Source organism: Myxine glutinosa, chromosome 8, assembly GCF_964187855.1.
Source record: "Myxine glutinosa chromosome 8, kmMyxGlut1.1, whole genome shotgun sequence".
NCBI lineage: Eukaryota > Metazoa > Chordata > Myxini > Myxiniformes > Myxinidae > Myxine > Myxine glutinosa.
Window position 1 is genome coordinate 8,333,605 of NC_136268.1, and position 16,880 is coordinate 8,350,484.

The window sequence follows — 16,880 nt, forward strand, 5'->3', positions numbered from 1 at the left end:
CCCACGTCAAAATCCAAGATGGCCGCCGCCATGTATGTCTGACGCCATGTATGTCTGAACCTTGTGAGCGGAATATCTTGAAAAATAAGCGAAGTACCAACTTCTAATCTGGTGTGTGGGTGTATCTACGCATAAGGAAGAACGCTATTGAAAATTGGGTCGCCACGTCAAAATCCAAGATGGCCGCCTTGCGTCTTCAACTTTGTCAACTCACATCACTTCAACGACGGGGGACCGAGGCGTAACGCTTGTAATAGCAATTGTAAATTAGCTCAGGTGTAACCAATCACCTTCAAAATCACACATCAAGTTAATTGGCCTCTACCTGTGTTAAATTGTAGTGATTCTGATTATTTCAGAATAAAATCAGCTGTTCCTGTAGGTTTCCTCTGCTACATCATGCATTTCACAGCAAAGACTCAACCATGAGCACCAAGGAGCTTTCAAAAGACTTCTGGGATAAAATTGTGGAAAGGCACAGATCAGGAGATGGGTATAAAAATATCTCAAAGGCCTTGAATATCCATTGGAGCACAGTCAAGACAATCATTACGAAGTGGAAGGTGTATGGTACCACCAAGACCCTACTTAGATCAGGCCGTCCCTCCAAACTGGATGACCAATCAAGGAGGAGACTGATCAGAGAGGCCACGAAGAGGCCAATGGCAACTTTGAAAGAGCTACAGGCCTTTAGGGCAAAGACTGGTCACTGTGTGCATGTGACAACAATATCCCAAGCACTCCACAAGTCTGGCCTGTAAGGAAGCAATTACTCAAAAAGCCCACCTTAAGTCCCGTTTGAGGTATGCAAAAAAACACTCCGGAGATTCTGAAACCATGTGGCAAAATGTTTTGTGGTCTGACGAAACCAAGATGGAAATTTTGGCCAAAATGCAAAACGTTATGTTTGGTGCAAACCCAACCCAACAAAACACATCACCCAAAGAACACCATCCCTACTGTGAAGCATCATGGTGGCATCATGTTATGGGGATGTTTCTCATCAGCAAGGACTGGGACACTTATCAGGATAGAAGGGAAAATGGATGGAGCAAAATACAGAAAAGTCCTCGAGGAAAACCTGCTACCCTCTTTGGGACGGAGTTCACCTTTCAGCAAGAGAATGACCCGAAGCGCACAGCCAAAGCTACGCTTGGTGGCTACGGAACAAGTGGCTACGGAACAAAAAGATAAGTGTCCTTGAGTGGCCCAGTCAGAGCCCCGACCTAAATCCAATCAAAAATCTGTGGCATGACTTGAAGATTGCTGTCCATCAACGCTCCCCACGCTACCTGACTGAGCTTGAACAGTTTTGTACAGAAGAATTGGTAAATATTGCCCAATCAAGGTGTGCAAAGTTGCTAGAGACCTGTCCCAACAGACTCACAGGTGTAATTGCTGTCAAAGGTGCTTCCACCAAGTATTAACTCAGGGATGTGGACACGTATCCAACCAAGATATTATCGTTTTGTATTTTTAATTAATTTTCTGAAATTTGTCGAATTTGTTTTTCACTTGGAAGTTGTGGGTTACGATGTGTAAATAAAGGTGGGAAAAGTCTGATTTAATGCAATTTAATTCCAGGGTATACGGTAACAAAAGGTGAAAATTTTAAAAGGGGGTGTAAACTTTCTATAGGCACTGTATGTATGTATTAGCAGGGGTACCAAGCCTGGTGTTGGCCTAATGGTTAAAGGGGGTGGGATGCCTTAAGATTACAGAATCTTGACTTGGAGCCCCTGCCATGCCATTAAATAACAACAGGTGGATTGACTTAGCTTATCATCCTTCCGAGGCTTGCAAAATGAGTACCAGATTACTTACTGGTAACGGGAGCACTGTATCCACGGTACAGTCGTTCGTGCAGCCAATGACGCAACCAGCGGCCACGGGCTGCATACGAAATAAAAATAAAAGTAGGGGTCCCCTGCGTTGCTGGTGCTCTTCTGATCCTGTTGGCTTTTTTAAAATAATAATAAAATAAAAATTCCGTTTTTTTTTGTGACGGCTTAAAATACCTACAACCACTAAGGAATGGGGTCGGGGATCATTTAATATGACCTTCCACATGGCTACAAGGGATTAGGCACTATAGAGTGAAAATCCCCCCAAAATGAAACTTGTTTCTTTTCAAGATTTTGTCAAAAACACTCTGGCACTCCTTGATGAACCTGTGAAAGTTTGAGGAAGATCTGTTTGGCCATCTTTGTGAAAAATGGTGATAGACATGTACAATTAGACAAGCATCTCTCTTATAGTAATTGTATATACTAGGGCGTGCCCGTACGTGGGTGCAAAAAAACATGCGTGCAAACAACAACAACAAAAAAAAACTTTGAAACCACGTGGCAGTAACGACCACAGAACCCCCCCCCTCTATTTACATGAAATGGTTTGGTCCATTCGCAAAGCCAAAGCGAACGGCTTGCGAGTACGGTAGAACCCCCCCCTCTATTTACATGAAATGGTTTGGTTCATTCGCAAAGCCAAAGCGAACGGCTTGCGAGTACGGTGACCATACCTTGGGAACCACTTGTCCGATTAATTTCAAACCTTGAAAAGGCACATCCTCGGGTCCCCAGCAATATACCTGGCAAGTTTCAAGTATATCGGACCCGTGGTTGTCGAGAAACAGCGGTCACAGACAAACACACACACACACACACACACACACAGACACACACACATACACACAGAGATTACTGGAATTATAGATAGATATATAAATAATATTCTCTCCTCCTGCCCCCAAGTTCATGATTACTTTGGTTTATTTTTATTATTGTAATAAGCTTGGTCTGTTTGTAGATCATAAAGCGAGCGAGGCAAAACTATTTGCTGGGAGGGTATCGGGCCCACCTTCCTGCACATGCACAACTCCTGAACGATGTGGAAGAGTCGATGGAGGTATGCTGACTGTGTGATTATCTTGTTTTATTTGATTGTAATTTCCCACCAGGTGTAATTGCAGTACAGTGTCTGCTTGTCATTTCCCACCAGATGTAATTGGAGTACAGTGTCTGCTTGTCATTTCCCACCAGATGTAATTGGAGTACAGTGTCTGCTTGTCATTTCCCACCAGATGCAATTGGAGTACAGTATGTGCTTGTCATTTCCCGCCAGATGTAATTGATGTACAGTATGTGCTTGTCATTTCCCACCAGGTGTAATTGGTGCACAGTATGTGCTTGTCATTTTACATCAGATGTAATTGGAGTACAGTATGTGCTTGTCATTTCCCGCCAGATGTAATTGATGTACAGTATGTGCTTGTCATTTCCCGCCAGATGTAATTGATGTACAGTATGTGCTTGTCATTTCCCACCAGGTGTAATTGGTGCACAGTATGTGCTTGTCATTTTCCATCAGATGTAATTGGAGTACAGTATGTGCTTGTCATTTCCCACCAGGTGTAATTGGTGCACAGTATGTGCTTGTCATTTCCCACCAGGTGTAATTGGTGCACAGTATGTGCTTGTCATTTCCCGCCAGATGTAATTGATGTACAGTATGTGTTTGCCATTTCCCACCAGGTGTAATTGGTGCACAGTATGTGCTTGTCATTTCCCGCCAGATGTAATTGATGTACAGTATGTGCTTGTCATTTCCCACCAGGTGTAATTGGAGTACCGGTACAGTACATGCTTGTTATTTCCTACCAGGTATAATTGTAGTACAGTATGTGCTTGTCATTTCCCACCAGGTGTAATTGATGCACAGTATGTGCTTGTCATTTCCCACCAGGTGTAATTGGAGTACCGGTACAGTACATGCTTGTCATTTCCTACCAGGTATAATTGTAGTACAGTATGTGCTTGTCATTTCCCACCAGGTGTAATTGATGCACAGTATGTGCTTGTCATTTCCCACCAGATGTAATTGGAGTACAGTACATGCTTGTCATTTCCCACCAGATGTAATTGGAGTGCAGCAGGTGCATGTCATTTTCCACCAGGTGTAATTGGAGTGCAGTCAGTGCTTGTCATTTCCCACCAGGTGTAATTGGAGTGCAGTCAGTGCTTGTCATTTCCCACCAGGTGTAATTGGAGTACAGTACATGCTTGTCATTTCCCACCAGATGTAATTGGAGTGCAGTCGGTGCTTGTCATTTTCCACCAGGTGTAATTGGAGTGCAGTCAGTGCTTGTCATTTCCCACCAGGTGTAATTGGAGTGCAGTCAGTGCTTGTCATTTCCCACCAGGTGTAATTGGAGTACAGTACATGCTTGTCATTTCCCACCAGATGTAATTGGAGTGCAGCAGGTGCATGTCATTTTCCACCAGGTGTAATTGGAGTGCAGTCAGTGCTTGTCATTTCCCACCAGGTGTAATTGATGCACAGTATGTGTTTGGTCATTTCCCACCAGATGTAGTTGGAGTACAATATGTGTTTGGTCATTTTCCTGCAGATGTAGTTGGAGTACAGTATGTGTTTGGTCATTTTCCTGTGGATGTAGTTGGAGTACAGTATGTGTTTGGTCATTTCCCACCAGATGTAGTTGGAGTACAATATGTGTTTGGTCATTTTCCTGCAGATGTAGTTGGAGTACAGTATGTGTTTGGTCATTTTCCTGTGGATGTAGTTGGAGTACAGTATGTGTTTGGTCATTTCCCACCAGATGTAGTTGGAGTACAATATGTGTTTGGTCATTTTCCTGCAGATGTAGTTGGAGTACAGTATGTGTTTGGTCATTTTCCTGTGGATGTAGTTGGAGTATAGTATGTGTTTGGTCATTTTCCTGTGGATGTAATTGGAGTACAGTATGTGTTTGGTCATTTTCCTGTGGATGTAATTGGGAGTACAGTATGTGTTTGGTCATTTCCCACCAGATGTAGTTGGAGTACAATATGTGTTTGGTCATTTTCCTGCAGATGTAGTTGGAGTACAGTATGTGTTTGGTCATTTTCCTGTGGATGTAGTTGGAGTACAGTATGTGTTTGGTCATTTTCCTGTGGATGTAATTGGAGTACAGTATGTGTTTGGTCATTTTCCTGTGGATGTAATTGGGAGTACAGTGTGTTTGGTCATTTTCCTGTGGATGTAGTTGGAGTACAGTATGTTTGGTCATTTTCCTGTGGATGTAATTGTAGTACAGTATGTGTTTGGTCTTTTTCCTGTGGATGTAGTTGGAGTACAGTATGTGTTTGGTCATTTTCCTGCAGATGTAGTTGGAGTACAGTATGTGTTTGGTCATTTTCCTGTGGATGTAGTTGGAGTACAGTATGTGCTTGGTCATTTTCCTGTGGATGTAATTGGAGTACAGTATGTGTTTGGTCATTTTCCTGCAGATGTAGTTGGAGTACAGTATGTGTTTGGTCATTTTCCTGTGGATGTAGTTGGAGTACAGTATGTTTGGTCATTTTCCTGTGGATGTAATTGTAGTACAGTATGTGTTTGGTCATTTTCCTGTGGATGTAGTTGAAGTACAGTATGTGTTTGGTCATTTTCCTGTGGATGTAATTGTAGTACAGTATGTGTTTGGTCATTTTCCTGTGGATGTAGTTGTAGTACAGTATGTGTTTGGTCATTTTCCTGTGGATGTAGTTGTAGTACAGTATGTGTTTGGTCATTTTCCTGTGGATGTAGTTGAAGTACAGTATGTGTTTGGTCATTTTCCTGTGGATGTAATTGGAGTACATTGTGTTTGGTCATTTTCCTGTGGATGTAGTTGGAGTACAGTATGTGTTTGGTCATTTTCCTGTGGATGTAGTTGGAGTACAGTATGTGTTTGGTCATTTTCCTGTGGATGTAGTTGGAGTACAGTATGTGTTTGGTCATTTTCCTGTGGATGTAGTTGGAGTACAGTATGTGTTTGGTCATTTTCCTGTGGATGTAGTTGAAGTACAGTATGTGTTTGGTCATTTTCCTGTGGATGTAGTTGGAGTACAGTATGTGCTTGGGCATTTTCCTGTGGATGTAGTTGGAGTACAGTATGTGTTTGGTCATTTTCCTGCAGATGGAGTTGGAGTACAGTATGTGTTTGGTCATTTTCCTGTGGATGTAGTTGGAGTACAGTATGTGCTTGGGCATTTTCCTGTGGATGTAGTTGAAGTACAGTATGTGTTTGGTCATTTTCCTGTGGATGTAGTTGGAGTACAGTATGTGCTTGGGCATTTTCCTGTGGATGTAATTGGAGTACAGTATGTGCTTGGGCATTTTCCTGTGGATGTAGTTGGAGTACAGTATGTGCTTGGGCATTTTCCTGTGGATGTAGTTGGAGTACAGTATGTGTTTGGTCATTTTCCTGCAGATGGAGTTGGAGTACAGTATGTGTTTGGTCATTTTCCTGTGGATGTAGTTGGAGTACAGTATGTGTTTGGTCATTTTCCTGCAGATGGAGTTGGAGTACAGTATGTGTTTGGTCATTTCCCTGTGGATGTAGTTGAAGTACAGTATGTGCTTGGGCATTTTCCTGTGGATGTAATTGGAGTACAGTATGTGTTTGGTCATTTTCCTGCAGATGTATTTGGAGTACAGTATGTGTTTGGGCATTTTCCTGTGGATGTAGTTGAAGTACAGTATGTGCTTGGGCATTTTCCTGTGGATGTATTTGGAGTACAGTATGTGTTTGGTCATTTTCCTGTGGATGTATTTGGAGTACAGTATGTGTTTGGGCATTTTCCTGTGGATGTAGTTGAAGTACAGTATGTGCTTGGGCATTTTCCTGTGGATGTATTTGGAGTACAGTATGTGTTTGGTCATTTTCCTGTGGATGTAGTTGGAGTACAGTATGTGCTTGGGCATTTTCCTGTGGATGTAATTGGAGTACAGTATGTGTTTGGGCATTTTCCTGTGGATGTATTTGGAGTACAGTATGTGTTTGGTCATTTTCCTGTGGATGTATTTGGAGTACAGTATGTGTTTGGTCATTTTCCTGTGGATGTAGTTGAAGTACAGTATGTGCTTGGGCATTTTCCTGTGGATGTAGTTGGAGTACAGTATGTGTTTGGTCATTTTCCTGTGGATGTATTTGGAGTACAGTATGTGCTTGGGCATTTTCCTGTGGATGTAGTTTGGAGTACAGTATGTGCTTGGTCATTTTCCTATGGATGTAGTTGGAGTACAGTATGTCTCTGGTCATTTTCCTGTGGATGTATTTGGAGTACAGTATGTGCTTGGTCATTTTCCTGTGGATGTAGTTGGAGTACAGTATGTGCTTGGTCATTTTCCTGTGGATGTAGTTGGAGTACAGTATGTCCCTGGTCATTTTCCTGCGGATGTATTTGGAGTACAGTATGTGCTTGGGCATTTTCCTGTGGATGTAGTTGGAGTACAGTATGTGCTTGGTCATTTTCCTGTGGATGTAGTTGGAGTACAGTATGTGCTTGGTCATTTTTCTGTGGATGTAGTTGGAGTACAGTATGTGCTTGGTCATTTTCCTGTTGATGTAGTTGGAGTACAGTATGTCTCTGGTCATTTTCCTGCGGATGTATTTGGAGTACAGTATGTGCTTGGGCATTTTCCTGTGGATGTAGTTGAAGTACAGTATGTGCTTGGGCATTTTCCTGTGGATGTATTTGGAGTACAGTATGTGTTTGGTCATTTTCCTGTGGATGTATTTGGAGTACAGTATGTGTTTGGGCATTTTCCTGTGGATGTAGTTGAAGTACAGTATGTGCTTGGGCATTTTCCTGTGGATGTAGTTGGAGTACAGTATGTGCTTGGGCATTTTCCTGTGGATGTAGTTGAAGTACAGTATGTGCTTGGGCATTTTCCTGTGGATGTAGTTGAAGTACAGTATGTGCTTGGTCATTTTCCTGTGGATGTAGTTGGAGTACAGTATGTGCTTGGGCATTTTCCTGTGGATGTATTTGGAGTACAGTATGTGTTTGGTCATTTTCCTGTGGATGTAGTTGGAGTACATTGTGTTTGGTCATTTTCCTGTGGATGTAGTTGAAGTACAGTATGTGCTTGGGCATTTTCCTGTGGATGTATTTGGAGTACAGTATGTGCTTGGGCATTTTCCTGTGGATGTAGTTGAAGTACAGTATGTGCTTGGGCATTTTCCTGTGGATGTATTTGGAGTACAGTATGTGCTTGGGCATTTTCCTGTGGATGTAATTGGAGTACAGTATGTGTTTGGTCATTTTCCTGCAGATGTATTTGGAGTACAGTATGTGTTTGGGCATTTTCCTGTGGATGTAGTTGAAGTACAGTATGTGCTTGGGCATTTTCCTGTGGATGTATTTGGAGTACAGTATGTGTTTGGTCATTTTCCTGTGGATGTATTTGGAGTACAGTATGTGTTTGGGCATTTTCCTGTGGATGTAGTTGAAGTACAGTATGTGCTTGGGCATTTTCCTGTGGATGTATTTGGAGTACAGTATGTGTTTGGTCATTTTCCTGTGGATGTAGTTGGAGTACAGTATGTGCTTGGGCATTTTCCTGTGGATGTAATTGGAGTACAGTATGTGTTTGGGCATTTTCCTGTGGATGTATTTGGAGTACAGTATGTGTTTGGTCATTTTCCTGTGGATGTATTTGGAGTACAGTATGTGTTTGGTCATTTTCCTGTGGATGTAGTTGAAGTACAGTATGTGCTTGGGCATTTTCCTGTGGATGTAGTTGGAGTACAGTATGTGTTTGGTCATTTTCCTGTGGATGTATTTGGAGTACAGTATGTGCTTGGGCATTTTCCTGTGGATGTAGTTTGGAGTACAGTATGTGCTTGGTCATTTTCCTATGGATGTAGTTGGAGTACAGTATGTCTCTGGTCATTTTCCTGTGGATGTATTTGGAGTACAGTATGTGCTTGGTCATTTTCCTGTGGATGTAGTTGGAGTACAGTATGTGCTTGGTCATTTTCCTGTGGATGTAGTTGGAGTACAGTATGTCCCTGGTCATTTTCCTGCGGATGTATTTGGAGTACAGTATGTGCTTGGGCATTTTCCTGTGGATGTAGTTGGAGTACAGTATGTGCTTGGTCATTTTCCTGTGGATGTAGTTGGAGTACAGTATGTGCTTGGTCATTTTTCTGTGGATGTAGTTGGAGTACAGTATGTGCTTGGTCATTTTCCTGTTGATGTAGTTGGAGTACAGTATGTCTCTGGTCATTTTCCTGCGGATGTATTTGGAGTACAGTATGTGCTTGGGCATTTTCCTGTGGATGTAGTTGGAGTACAGTATGTGCTTGGTCATTTTCCTGTGGATGTAGTTGGAGTACAGTATGTGCTTGGTCATTTTTCTGTGGATGTAGTTGGAGTACAGTAGCTCCCTGACAACTAATGATACTTTGACAGGTCATGCGAAAGAAGTTGCAAATAACTTCTGACCCGGACAAGCGACAGATGTTGGAGCGAATTGCTCGCAATGTGGATGACAGCCTGTCTACGATGAAGTCTGAAATGAATACAGTGCAGGATGGCCCACAAATGTCTACTTTGGCACAGGTTGGTCATTTCTCTCTTCTTTTCAGGGCCCCAACTGCACCCCCTCCTGGTTAAAGTATCGAAACCAACGGAGGATTTTTTACATCTACATTATTTATTGTAGGGCAGTGGCAATAAGAATCATTACTGTAATTTTTGCACAGATTTTGCAAGGGGATTTGAAGATGACATACAAATAAACACTCAGTTTTTTTTTTTTTTTTTTTTTTTTTTTAATACAAATAAACACTCAGTATGTTTCTGCTCCAGGCCTCAATTATTTTCTGGTGTTGGGCTAGCGGCTAGGGTGAGGGCTTAGGATCCAAGGATCCTCGGTTCGAATCCCGGTCGATCGCTGAATTAACGCCAGGGGGGTTGACTCAGCCTTTCATCCTTCCGAGGTCGGCAAATTGAGTACCAGTACACTGGTAATTCCCTGTTTATCGTAAAAAGGCGACAAACAGGGTTGGCGGCAGGAAGGGCATCCGGCCGTAAAACATTGCTTCAAAAAGGGGACCAAAAAACAACAACAACCACGGTCCCCGAAAAGGCCAACCCCCGCTTTGCGGGGAAAAATGGCCTCTAAACGGTGGTATACAAATAAACACTCAGTATGTTTCTGCTCCAGGCCTCAATTATTTTCTCCTTGTACTTTGTATCTCCCACTTCGCAGAACCTCCTGGATGCAGCCAAGGATCCCTTGGCTGACTGGCTGGATGCACGACTGGGCAGTCAGATTATGGACAATTCTATATTTTCTGAGCTTCCACGCTACTGGGAGATGGATTTTCACAATGACATGACGGCTTTAAATGTAAGAACAGCAACACTAGAGCGTAAGAGCTCGTACAATGAACGGATCAGGACGTAACAGACAAAAACAGGACACAAACAAGCACAAACACAAACAGGACAGGACACATGCATCGGGGTAAAAATAAATGTAGATTATTTTTACCCAGCATGCACAGCTCAAGGTAAGGTTAAGCAATCGGTTCATTCTGTTTGTCTGACGAGGTCAATCGGTGTTTGAGGAACTAGTTGATGTCATTTTATTTTTTAATTTCGAACACTATAGAGCACGAATCAGAACACGAACCTGCAGTTTAGCAGTACTTTGGCTCTGAATTTGGCAAATTGTACGGAATCCCGTCCCGATCGCGCATACGCACGCGCAGTAAAGCAATTGTTTGTCTGTCTGGCAACCAAACAAGGATGAGAATCATTCCAAACAGGGACATAGTATTTTGGGGGATGTCATAAAGGACACAAAAAACACGCACAAGTAACTGATTTAACGTTCGATGAGGTGATGTAAAAGAGGTGCATCAACAGCGGTAAATATCCGATTCAATGGATTAGGGTGGTGGTGTTGCAGGTGGTGCTGTTCTACAGCCTTTAAACTTTTTATTTTATTTCAATATAATTAAATATTTTAACACTGAAGAACACAAATCGCCTTCTTTACACGTCCAAAAACCCTTCAATTTAGAAGTACCCGGGCTCTGAGGGTTCTGTATCAGCGAGATTCATACAGAATGGGGCCACCGAGCCATGTAACTACAGAGCTAATGTTTTCCAAAAGATCGGTTTGTTTAAGGTGCAACTTTTGCTCAAAGATCATTATAAAATCATCTGTGTCACAGAGAAGAGTTGGCAGAAGGTTCATCTTTGGATTGTTCATAATTGTTTGACCTAGCGGCTTCGTATGGTTGCCATCATGCGTGTTAGTCAAAGTTCACAAACGAAGCTAATGTAGTTCGTGCTCGGAAACACAAAACAAACGTTGAAAAGACCCTTCCCATGTCCTTTTTTTCCCAAGACTTCGTGGGGTAAGGTGTCCTTTGAAGTCTCTAGTAAATTTTAAGTTATTGATGTCAGTGATTTAATTTAAAGCAATATTTGTTCTTGTAAAAAAACAAAAACTTTAATAAACAGGGGTTTTATTGCTCTTAAATTGTTTTATTGTTTATTACTCTTAAAGACTGAGGTATTAACATGTGCAGTGCCTCCTTCGTAGGTTCTACCTCCGGACGTTCTGACCCGAGTCAGTGAATACGTTCCAGAGATCATCGAGTTCGTGAAGAAAATCATTGAAAATGGATATGGGTGAATCGCTCTACTGAGCTTCTCGCATTCAATCTATTGCTGGTCCACTGCGTTCTCCTAACTTTGGTTTATCGCATATTTTGCACAAAATGCTCAAAGTAGATCTTAACGTGATTACATAACGGTTGTTTTGCCGTGCTGGTAGGTACGAATCCAATGGCTCGGTGTACTTTAATACCGTGGCCTTTGATGGCAGCACAAAGCACACATACGCCAAGCTGGTTCCGGAGGCAGTCGGCGATCAGAACGCTCTCCAAGAAGGAGAAGGTATGTCCTGAATGCTAGAACTATGCTTGAGCCGTGCGTTGAATCTACATTTGAAGAAACTCTAGACGTGTGTTAATAATGACCTGATTAGTTTTCAGTTTGTACTCGAACTTATGTTTTATCTCCAGGTGTGTGTTTTTAGTTTCCTTATGTTATTGTGACGCAAGTTTATTTCCTAATAATGATTTTTAAAAAACCACCTTTAGAGGCCATTTTTCCCAGCAAAGCGGGGGTTGGTGAATGATAACAGGTGTGTTAATAATGATAGTCTGATCCACCTTCTCCATTCAGCATGTCTCCGAGGTAGCAAAATGTTTTCACACCTTCCAGCTTCACGCCGTCTCCAAGATCCAACTCAACATTTCCTCCATCTGCAGCTCCCTCTGTGCACACCTTACATTTGAATGTAGCTGCCACACTGGTTAATGACCCTCTCAGACCACTACATTTTTGATGAACCCACTCAGCGCACATTGTACATTGAATGGAGTTCACTCCGACACCCTTCCTACACACAGCACAGGGCCACAGCTCAGCACACCAACCTAATAATGATAACAGATGAAAAATATTCATTCAAACATTGTCTCAAAATAGTCAGCATACAATTACAGTCATGTAGTTAAAATGCACAGCTCACCTTAAATTTGGACTTTGGCCTTGCGTTCAGCTTTCTTGGTGAACTATGGCTCGCGAGAAAAGTAAGGGGGGTGTACAAAAAGAAGAAGAACAGAAAGACTTGACTTGGTTGAGCCTGGATTTAAGAATTGGATTGAACACAATAATTATTCCAGACACATTGGCCCAGCCAGTTTTTTTATTTATACTGAGTGAAGGCTCATGTAAGAGTTAAGACATAGAACACATAATACAGGGAGCAGGAGACAAGAGAGGGAGAGAGAGGGAAGCACAACAACAGTAGAGAACAGGGACAGTGGTAGATCTGTGGAAGGGAGAGGGTTGGGGCGGGATAAACAAGATGGAAACAACAAGAACTTTCAGGAAATAAAACAGAATTTTATAAAGGTGAATTTGGGGTGTTTTAACGGGCAGTGTTCTCCATTCAATTCCATTTACCTATATGTGGCAAGGAAAGTAGATGTCTGTGGTTGAAATTCCCAAGTTTGCGCCACGTAGTGAAATTTTTGGAAGGAAATTTTTGGAATCCTCCATTGCCATTGGTGCAATCTGGCACATTTCTGGACAGATATTCTCGCCATTTATAGTCCTGTTGCAGGGTGTAAAAACATTCTAATTTTCATGTTTTCTAACACTTGTACATGTAAGATTTTTCAGCCCGATGTTTTATGATGTGTATAATAAGACTACACCTTTAAGAGGTCATCAGTATCATTTTCACAGTCCCATAATCACACACTGAACAGTTACAGTTTTTCAAAAGTATGTATTCAAACGTGTTTGAGAAGCTTATCAAGTTTTTCTCTGTTTCTGTCGGTTTTCCACCTCTCCACAGCAGCTGCAACAACATCATGGCACTCAGATGCAGGAGGCCCATTGATGGCAACATGCAAGAGGGATTCCAGCATGTTGTTCTTCAGCACATTTCTTAATCTAGTTTTCAGTCTCTTCAGGGCACTAGCTCCACGTTCTGGCCAAGCGTTACTGACCGGCATGGACAGACAAACCTCAGCAATGTGGAGGAGTTTGGGGGTACACTGGTCCATAAGCCGTTTTGGATCGAAGAAGCCGTTTCAGGGCCTATTCTGTTAGTGTCTCCCTGATAAGATTTCGAGGATGTCGTTTCTGTTCAGCAGGGGCTGCTGCAGATGCATCTCTGTTGGTCTTAAGAAGCAATTCTGGAATTTGGGTTTGCCATTTTAGGAGTTCGTATTTGAATTTTCCCCATTCATCCATTACCTCCCGTTGGTCTTCTGGAGTGGAGAAGAAATGGGTTGCCAGTGTGTTGCACTCCTTTTTGCCGTATTCAGCGAAATCAGAATCAGTTCTGAGTGGGACTGATTTTGGATCAAAGATCTGAAATGCAGAGACAACTGGAACATCATCTTCAAATCTGTTGTTTACGTCGGTGGTCAGAGCCTTGATATACTTGGTGAGCTGGTTCTCCATTTGTTGCTCCTGAAAGGGGCTAAGCTCAAGACCACTCAGTGCCAGACGACCAGTTGGGGCAACATCCGCTTTGAGTGTTGCAATGCATTCCTTCTTCCTTGCCAGTCCATCAAGTGTATCCAGAGTGTACTCGATGCTCGAAGTGATGGATGCATAATGGACATTCCCCTTCTGGAAGGTTCTGCTTAGGGATGCCAAGCTGGGTAACACTGAATGCAGCATGTAAACAGTCCCAAGGAATTTGACGGTGTCAAACTTTCGAAGCAGACCAACAGCAGTGGGATCTCTCTCCAAAGAACGGAATGTCAAAAGCAAAGTTAAGTGGTCTTGGTATATCCCCGAAATGGCCCCGTTGATGGAAAGCCATCTGGTTCTAGTGGCTTTCTTGATCTTTTTTCCAACAGCTTTCCTGGCCGACTCTGACAATGAAAGTGCATGCAGCTCTTGTTGGGTCTTAATATATGCAGCTGAACGTTTGGGTGAGTTGTCGAAAAACTTCCAGCAGGTTATGGGAAGATCCTCTACTCCTTTAAGATATGCGATCTCATCTGTCGAATCTGCGCAGGCCAGCGCAAGTCTTTGGCAAATGCAGTGAATGCTGATCATCCGTGGATTTGTTGATCTTTTCAATCGTGCAGCTTCACCTGTGTTTTTTCCCATCACGACACTGGCTCCATCACTGACTAATTATGCCAGGCATCGACTTTCTAGGGCCAAATCCTGGAGAGTTTGCGTGATGACTGCATGGAGGGATTCTGCAGCCGGGCTTGTGAATTGGTCCAAAACGTCTCTCACAGCTAGGAACTTCGTTTGGACAGTGGCATCTTGAGAAACGCATTGGACAAAGAGCAGGAGTTGTTCTTTAATTGCAATGTCCGTGACTTCATCAGCAAGCAATCCGAACGAAGGAGACTTCTGACCCGAATCCAGAACGTCTAGTTGAATGGTCTGTCCAATGGCAAGAAATATTTCTTGCACTGACCTGGTGGAACGGTATGCAAAGTATTTCATATCCTTGAGACCAGCTGTCTGTAGAAGTTCCAGAAGCGATGGCAGCTTTCTGTTACTGACCTCTTCTTTCGCCATCCAGTAAGCACGAAGAAATGCATTAAACATGACTTCGTCTTTTACCCGATCTTTCTTCTCTTTCTCCATGAGGAAGAAACTCACACGTTGATTCAATTCTGCAGATATAGCATTCTGGTGTTGCTGAGAGTTGTTATGGAGGTCCAGTTGGCTACGTTTATATCTGACAGAAGCTTCCACAATCCACTTCTTTTGACGATTGTGCCTGTTCTTAGCATCATGCTTCTGGCAGAGCAAACAGAACATCCCCCGTCCCTCCTCGTACAAAAGCCACCATGACTGGGTCTTCTCACAAAATATTACTTTATTCATCAGCCAATTATGCTGAAATCGATCTGGTAACTTAGACAGCCTTGTCTGTTCTGTGCTGGACACTGCACAGCAGTTCTCTTGGATGCATCCATCATGGGAATGGACGTTCGCGCGATCACTTGAAGTTGGTATGGATGCATTTGGTGTTGATCTGTGTTCAGTTTCATTTTCCAGCTGATCATGGATGACCTCAGCAGTTTCTGTGGAAAGAAATAATAAATTGTTTTAAAAGTAAACACAGAATTGTGTTATTGTTATTAATTATTCATAAGAACAACTATGCTCAAGTCAACGATGTGAATTGTGAATTGAACAATTATCAGTTCAGAATTCACAGACCACCCTCCCATCCCCCCCCCCCCCCCCCCCAATCAAAACCCATCCCATCCATCGGACTGATATTTATGCTGAGCATTGTGGATACTAAGTAATGATACAATGAAATTAGGAAATGAAATAATAGGAAGTAACAAAATTTGTGCAACCCATCCATTGGACAACAAATAATAGTCAACAATATATTACGAATGGAAAATGAACTCGGAAAGTAACTGACCAACTTCGGATCAAAAGGCTTACCTCCAAGTTCTACTTCATCAACGTCTGTTGCTGTTGTGGGCATGTCGTAGTCATGCACATCATCAGTTTCGTTGTCATTTGTCCCTTGACTTTCATTGTGAAGTCCTTTACTTTGGGTGAAGGCTTCCGCCAAGCTGATTTGTCTAACTCGTTTCATAACACGTTTGTTTTGTTGTAACGAATATGACAGTCACCAGTACACAGACCATGTGCGTTTGGAGTGAACCGTGACTAATTGTATCACGCTCGCTGATTGGCTACATTTCCATTATCCGCCAACCGATAGAAGCGTAATGAAATCGTTCCTATTGGAAAGTGATCAGATTTCGATGGCATTTCAATAACGATCTTTTTTACAGATCTGTTTTGTAGAAAGTATAATGTGAATGGAGATTTAGTTTCAGTGGAGAGGGAAGTAACAACAAACATTGTACGAATGTAAAGTTACCCAAAAATCCTGTTTTTTTTTTGCTAATCTATCCAAAACAGCTGGCGGTACTGTCTCCAACAGGTGTACGTATGCCGCCGGCCACCGGGCTTTATGGAGAACAATGACGGGAGTAGAAAAGATCAATGTTTTGGATGGGGGAAGATAAGAGATGGTGGTGAACAGCTGTTTCAAAGACCTGGAGGGATGAGTTGGATTTAAGAGAGTGAGGGAGTTTGTTCCAGAGGCGGGAGAAAAGAGGAATGAAAGAGTCAAGGTGAGCAGAGAGTCTTGATTTTGGCAGTTTAACCATAAGAGGGTTGCAGGCAGATCTTGTGCGACCTGTAGGAATATTTGGGGGACAGAACACAGACAGGGCTGGGGGGGAGGGGGAGGGCTAGGCCGGAGAGAAGTCTGTGGAAGACAGAAAGACCACCAACCTGCCTGCGGTGAGTAAGTGAAAGGCCCTCTGAATCGGCTTCATCACGGGAGATTCCAATGATTCTGAAAGCTTTGGTTTCTACAGCGTAAAGCCGAGCTAGGTGAGAGGCAGGAGCACCGGCCCAGAGGGGAGAGCAGTATTCCATCAAGTTGTGGATGAAAGCTTTGTATGTGGTGATGAGCTCAGAAGTGCCCAGAAAGAA

The 16,880-nt window shown here is 42.7% G+C and overlaps 2 protein-coding genes across 4 annotated transcripts in view; one reads left to right on the forward strand and one right to left on the reverse strand.

Annotated features, from left to right (window-relative positions):
* CARS1 (cysteinyl-tRNA synthetase 1) overlaps positions 1-16,880 on the forward strand; it is a 93,468-nt gene that overhangs the window by 33,322 nt on the left and 43,266 nt on the right. For all 3 annotated transcript variants that reach the window (XR_010981746.2, XM_068099190.2, XM_078782886.1), the window contains exons 5-9: positions 2,809-2,907; positions 9,240-9,389; positions 10,042-10,182; positions 11,389-11,477; positions 11,623-11,744. Coding sequence is in view for 2 of the 3 variants with exons in the window: in XM_068099190.2 (XP_067955291.2) it covers positions 2,809-2,907; positions 9,240-9,389; positions 10,042-10,182; positions 11,389-11,477; positions 11,623-11,744 (601 nt within the window). In the remaining variant the exon portion in view is untranslated. The remainder of the gene's footprint in view (positions 1-2,808; positions 2,908-9,239; positions 9,390-10,041; positions 10,183-11,388; positions 11,478-11,622; positions 11,745-16,880) is intronic.
* Positions 13,335-15,509, reverse strand: LOC144893134 (uncharacterized). Its single transcript, XM_078782776.1, has one exon. It carries the CDS (start codon positions 14,490-14,492, stop codon positions 13,464-13,466), a length of 1,029 nt encoding a protein of 342 aa, XP_078638902.1. The 5' UTR covers positions 14,493-15,509; the 3' UTR covers positions 13,335-13,463.

Bases quoted from the DNA above. Each gene is read 5' to 3' on its own strand.
- LOC144893134 (XM_078782776.1), bottom strand. From the start codon at position 14,492: ATGGGAAAAAACACAGGTGAAGCTGCACGATTGAAAAGATCAACAAAT.